We start from the raw sequence: 6,136 nt of genomic DNA, 5'->3' as shown, positions 1-6,136 counted from the left end.
CCCTACATCACTTTAGGTTTGAGGACTTGCGAATTAACTTTTACAAATTAATAAAAATGAATAAAATCTAGAATATCCTCAATAAAAAATAAGATTTTCAAATAATCACAACAAAGAAACTTAAAGATTTTTAAATAATTATTCATAATCTTATTTACACAATATTACTTATTATATTTTTAAATTATGAATAATTATTTTATATTTAGCTGAATTTGACCATTTTTGATAAATTTAATATTTTTTTAATTAAAAATTTATTTACAAAACAAATAAAAATTCTTTATAATTAAATTATAAAAAAAATTATTTATTTTTATTATATTTTACTATGATAAAAAAATAGTGAATATGCGCGTATTCCATGGACCAACCTGCTTGTCTTTCGGCCTGATAAAAATTGGGTCCAGCCCAGAAATTTCATTTTGAAAAATATTGTCAATGGTAGTTAGCCCAAATGGATATACTTATAATAAGAGAGTTATACTCATACAAGAATAAATGAAAGAAATTTATATCATACACAAAAATGAAAATTTAATGCTATGTTACCGACTAAAAAAATCATAATATAAATTTTAAAAACCTAAGTGAATCTATATAAAAAGACATGATCAATTGTTCTTAACATAAGTTAAAAAGAAAAAAAAATAATATTTATATTATCACGTCAAAATACCGAAAAAAACCGAAGAAGAGTGACTAAACTTGTAAGTTAAAAATATCATTATCAAAATAAATATCCGACTCTATGTTATTCCTCGTTTTCTGAGTGCACCCAACAAAGTACGTACACAATTCAGTAACACTCACATTCCTTTGAGGTTTGAAAGAACAGTAGCAACACATTTCTCTATCAGAACACCGTTTACAAGAATCTCTGCTAGATACCATCATTCATTATAACTGTCAAAACAGAAAGCCGGTAAAATTTAGGACAAAGATAAGAACTTCAGAATCAAAACACACACCATTAGATGCCCCTTCTTTTTCTTTTCCATCAAAAACTGCAAATAGTGGAGTTATGTTGTGTATCCCTTTATGGACACTATGTTATACTTTACATTGTATCAACATAGCGGTAAATACAGACTCATTGTTCTACTTTTCCCTTGCATTTCAGAAGGGAGGACCATGACCAGGTTATTAAGGAACACAATTGATGTTCTTTTTTGTCTACTATAGCAGAGAAATCATTTGGATAAAGAGCACTGATAACAGCATTTGCGCCAGAGGAATTGCTACCAACAAAATAATTAAGCATCCATCAATTTAATTTCTGAGATTCCAAGGTTAATTTGAATGGTGCTCCACAATGTCATGGATTTGGAGGACAGGTTGGAGCCAATCAATTTGTGAGGAAGATGAGGTTGAAGAGACAGCAAAATGGCTTGACTAAAATCAACATTACCACAAACATATTATATAATAAGATTCATTATTATTATTATTTTTTGTGTTTGGTGTGGATATAGAAGAAGAGAGAAAGTGGGTTACAACGAGAAAGATTGGTCTTTTGGTCTTTGACATTTCATTGGAGACAGCCTATGTGCCCTACTACTGTTGTGGGCACCCACTAGCAGCTTTTTTGTCTCCTTATTTTTATCATTATTATTACTCTCTCTTCTTCTCCATGCCCAACAAGCAAGCAACTAAGTTTCTTTGGCATGTAAATGTTTTCTTGTAAGAAAGTTTCTTTTTCTTTTCACTCCTTCGACAGCAATGATGTTTTTCTGTTAGGGGCGATGTGAAGTGTTGAGGAATCTGAGGAGTGTGTTGTTGCTGTGAATGTAGAAAAGTAGCTATAATAGCCTCAGAAAAAAAAAAAAACAAAAACCATTCTTTAAAGTTAAGAAGGACTAGCACGAATAGAATCATGAGTGCACGAGTGTTTTCATTGATGGGTTTTTAGAAGAAACAACTTCTTAGCCAACCTTTAATATTAACCGTTTCTTCTTCTTCTTCTTCTTCTTTTCTTCTCCCCTTTCACCCTCTCATTGTCTTTGGATTTTGTGTTTTGTTCTTTTTCTGGTTTTGTATTTCGGATTTTTGGCTTCTTGCTTCTGTTGGGAAATTCCTGCATTTGATTTTCCTTCAATGTCTCAACAAAAGCAAGCTCAGATGGTAGGTGGTAACAACCAGGAGCAATACAATGACACAACTTTTACCAAAATCTTTGTTGGAGGGTTGGCTTGGGAGACTCAGAGGGACACAATGAGAAGGTATTTTGAGCAATTTGGAGAGATCTTGGAGGCTGTTGTGATCACTGATAAGAACACTGGGAGATCCAAGGGTTATGGCTTTGTAAGTTTTGTTTTACCTTCTGGATTTTGTGATAGTTTATATCTGCATGTTTATTCCATTTATGGTTGTACTTGCATGATCTTGAACAATGAGTCTTTGGTTTGTTGTTTCCCAAGGTCACATTTAAGGATCCTGAAGCAGCCATGAGAGCATGTCAGAACCCATCTCCAGTTATTGATGGAAGAAGGGCTAACTGCAATCTTGCTTCTCTTGGTGCAAACAAGAACCGACCACCAACTTTTCAGCATGGTCCCTTTCCTTACATTGTTCTTCCTTTTTTTCTCATGCTTTACCATTTTTTTCATAAAGTAAGATATCAGGTTATTTTGTTGAGTTCACTCTGCATATTTTTGCAAAAACAAGTTTGAGTTTCCTTGTTCTTTCATATCCTAATAGATTTAACTCATCCTAGGCAAGAAGGTACCAGCTTCAATGGTTGGTTATTTAGTAAATGTAAAACAAAATTAACTGTGTTATAAGAGAAGAAAGGATTTGAAATGTAAACTCACATTGTAGGTGCAGGACGGTTCAGGCCTCCACCTACTTCTTATCATGGTTCTTCATCTACTGCTACATTTTCCCATCAACCTCCTAGGCAATACACATTTCCTTATTCAGCTTACGGGTAACATGAACTTGTTTTAAGGATATGGTCATTTTTGTTTTCAATTTTCTGTCATTTTCTCTGATGTCAATTCAATCTGCTGACAGATATTCTGGATATTCACAAGACACATTGTATCCTATGGTAGGTGTTAATTATGATAAAGTTTTTACAAGCAACTACATTGATTCATTTTCCTGCATTATTATGGAACACTCTTAGGTGTAAACTCTTGCAGAACTACTATAATGTCTATGGAGTTCAACAATTTTCAGCTTACTACCCTTCTGCTGGAGCTTCTGGTGCAGTAGGGTTGATCCATAATATTTATCCCTATTATGGTCAATATGCACAGAGTATTCAGGCTCAAGGTTTTGGGGTTCAATACCCTCAAATGCCACAGTTTCCATTTTTGCCTCACCCTTATGGCTCCACTGGGATATTGTCTTATCCTTCTTCAGTATCAGTGCCAACTACTACTGCAGGTGATATTTTTAATGCCAAAACTTGTTATTTCTTGTTGGCATTGTTGACATAAACATAAAATTGATGGCTAAAATGTGACAGTTTCAGTAACAGGAACTGCTACCACAACTATAACACCAACAACATCAACAGGTATGACAGCAACAGTGGCTGGTAGTTCACAAGCTTCACAAACAGCTTCTGAACAAAATTCTACATCTTCAAAGATGCAGAACATGCAAGGCTAAGCTAACAACATCATCAAAAAGCTGAATTCAAATTCAAAATACAAGACATTTGTTAGATAAAGCTTGTGCTCCTAACCGACCTTAACCATTTCTCAATTTTCATTATGACAGAACTCAGAAGTCATCATCATCATCACACATGTTTGTTTTAGGAAAATAGGCTTTGTTTTAATTTTTTTTAAGTAGGTTGTAGGAGTAGGGGAAGATCATATTCATTCATGTATTGAGCATTGGGTAGAATCTAACTATTTGAGCTTTGGATTCTACCTTTTAGAGTAATTCAACCAAAGTTATTATTATTACTGTTATGTCTTGGGTGATGGGAGCATCCAATGACATAGTCCTTTGTTTATATTGCAGCAAATGGTTTCAAAAGATCATTTTATATCTTTTTGAAGCCTTTGATTGGGTGGTCAAATAGGAAGACTGCACTGCATTGAGCTTGGAAGGCTCAATAAGCTACCATGTATTTTGTTTTTCTTGTCATTCATGATTGTTTTTTAGTTTTTTCTTCAAAATAGGATTAGTCCAAAAGAAACACACAGCGTCTATTGTTTCTCTCTTTTTCACGTATAATCATGTTTTTACCATTCATCTTTCGCTGTCACGTCGCATTCCTTTTGTTTTAGATAAAGATTATTCTTCTTTTACATCAATTAAGTGTCTTTTACTCTCTGTACACTGCAAACGTATATGGAATCCAATGGAACTCTCATGTGTGGTGTCAATAGTTGTTTCTACCTTTCCAATACTTTTTAAAGCATATTATTAATAATATGCAGATGGGGTGATTGGTTTCACTTTTGTTGACCCCTTTTGAATTTTAGCTCATGCCTCAATTTTCTTACATGAATCTGGTTTTTGTTTTTGCCAATTTGACTTTAGATCACTGAATTCATACCTTTCTATCTATGAAACAGTGAAACATTTGCTTCAGAAATATAATTAATATCTACGTAACAGTTTGTTTTTATCATTCATCTATGAAACAATTGAATACAAAGACAAGTTTATGAATTGATTTGCCTAACTACATCTCTACTAGTAGGATGATTTTTAGTTTTACTTCTTTGGAACTTAATGTTTTTTTAGTTTACTCACTCTTAATAGTTTTTTGGAGTAATTTGACTTCACTGAGTAAAAAAAGTATTGTCGAAACAGAATTTAACACAATAAAAGAAACTCAAGTATATTAGTTCAGCTATCATTTTGCTGGTAAGAAGAAATATCACGACTTAATATCATTTTAATTAAAAAAATCAAATTAAGTTTTTCCATGGTTTTAACTTTTTTTTTATATAATGTCTATCGCTTTCTATAAAAATAGCGAGTATCATACTAGTTTATAATTTCCTGGTCTATTTTCTCATTGTTTTAGAAAAGTTTAAGTCACTTACTACTATAATTTTTAATTTAAATATATTTAAATATATTAATTTTGTAGCATTAGATTTGGGGAATTTATTTTTTTTATAGGATATGTAATTTTAATTTTCTACTTTAAATAATAATTTATGTAATTAAAGAGAGACATTGAATTCCAAATTAGTAGATGAAAGAAAGATAAGTTAAAGGCCGAATGACACATTAGCGTTAGAAGACAAAAGCTAGATTCTGAACTAAAAAAACAAACCAAAACACACCATACTTTTCACTTCTTAAATCATGAATTCCAAAATCGAAAACTCTCTAATCCTTCAAATTATGAATAATTATTCGGTAAAAAGTTTGATTTTTCTTGCAATTTAAAGTTACACTTAAATTTTTCTTTCTTGCGATAGTTTTATTTTTTATTTTTAAAAAAAAAATTAAACTTACTTTATTTAATTAATTTTAGTATTTCTTCCAACGATTTAAACAAACTCTTATTATGTAGATTTTGTTTAATTTATCTTTGTGAATTATGAATCAGCAAACAATATTCAAAGTTTACCATTTCTATATTATTACTTACAATGATCTAGTTTGTATTCCCATTACTAATCGACCAAATCATTTTCTCTTCTTTTACTTAAATAAAAATATATAACCATCTTAGTAGACAAAACCAAACTATATCTTGATAAGGTTAAAGGGTTTGGTTTTTGTAAATAGATATTTTAAATTTATGCCAAATTAAAGTTACTATATGCCATTTCTCTAAATTTTTATTTTAAAAGTAGTCGTTTAAGACTAGAAAAAGAAAGTAAAATTACTGAGACATAAATATTGTGTCTATTGATAATTTATTAAAAGTTGAAGTATTTAAACATTAAAAGCTAAAGTGAAAGAGAATTGGAAGAAGTCTACTTCCTATTAAGAGTAATAGAAAATTCAAAAAATAAAGATAAATTAATAAGTTATAGCGAATCTTGTTAAGGCAATATTCTTCTTCAAATATCCTTCTCTTCTTCCGTTTCTTTAAATCAATGGACGTATTTTTGTTTTCAAAAACATTGTTGTAAGGCCTTAAGGCCCAGTATTGCAGCAGTTAGCTCTGAAGAAAACAGGGGAATTTCTTCCTCCACCCCATGTT

General features: G+C 31.1%; 1 protein-coding gene across 6 annotated transcripts; it reads left to right on the top strand.

Annotated features, from left to right (window-relative positions):
- The first annotated feature begins 1,618 nt into the window (after window positions 1-1,618).
- LOC114166117 (RNA-binding protein 24-B-like) lies at window positions 1,619-4,179 on the top strand. Of its 6 annotated transcripts, none has more exons than XM_028050784.1 (6): window positions 1,619-2,304; window positions 2,421-2,612; window positions 2,821-2,929; window positions 3,016-3,052; window positions 3,131-3,393; window positions 3,488-4,179. In XM_028050784.1, exons 1-6 carry the CDS (start codon window positions 2,098-2,100, stop codon window positions 3,619-3,621), a joined length of 942 nt encoding a protein of 313 aa, XP_027906585.1. In that variant the 5' UTR covers window positions 1,619-2,097; the 3' UTR covers window positions 3,622-4,179. The 6 variants fall into 6 exon arrangements, with proteins under 6 accessions (XP_027906585.1, XP_027906584.1, XP_027906583.1 ...); XM_028050783.1 differs by having other exon boundaries at window positions 1,620-2,304; window positions 3,482-4,179; XM_028050782.1 differs by having other exon boundaries at window positions 1,620-2,304; window positions 3,476-4,179.
- The last annotated feature ends 1,957 nt before the right edge of the window (window positions 4,180-6,136 follow it).

Source organism: Vigna unguiculata, chromosome 10, assembly GCF_004118075.2.
Source record: "Vigna unguiculata cultivar IT97K-499-35 chromosome 10, ASM411807v1, whole genome shotgun sequence".
Taxonomy (NCBI): domain Eukaryota; kingdom Viridiplantae; phylum Streptophyta; class Magnoliopsida; order Fabales; family Fabaceae; genus Vigna; species Vigna unguiculata.
Note: the sequence above shows the minus strand (reverse complement) of the source record. Positions and strands in the feature narration are given on the sequence as shown.

Excerpts from the sequence above, each read along its gene's own strand:
- LOC114166117 (XM_028050782.1), top strand. The coding sequence starts at position 2,098 with ATGTCTCAACAAAAGCAAGCTCAGATGGTAGGTGGTAACAACCAGGAG. Across the intron at positions 2,613-2,820 it reads TTTACCATTTTTTTCATAAA|GTGCAGGACGGTTCAGGCCT; the intron begins GTAAGATATCAG and ends CTCACATTGTAG. Across the intron at positions 3,053-3,130 it reads AAGACACATTGTATCCTATG|GTGTAAACTCTTGCAGAACT; the intron begins GTAGGTGTTAAT and ends GAACACTCTTAG.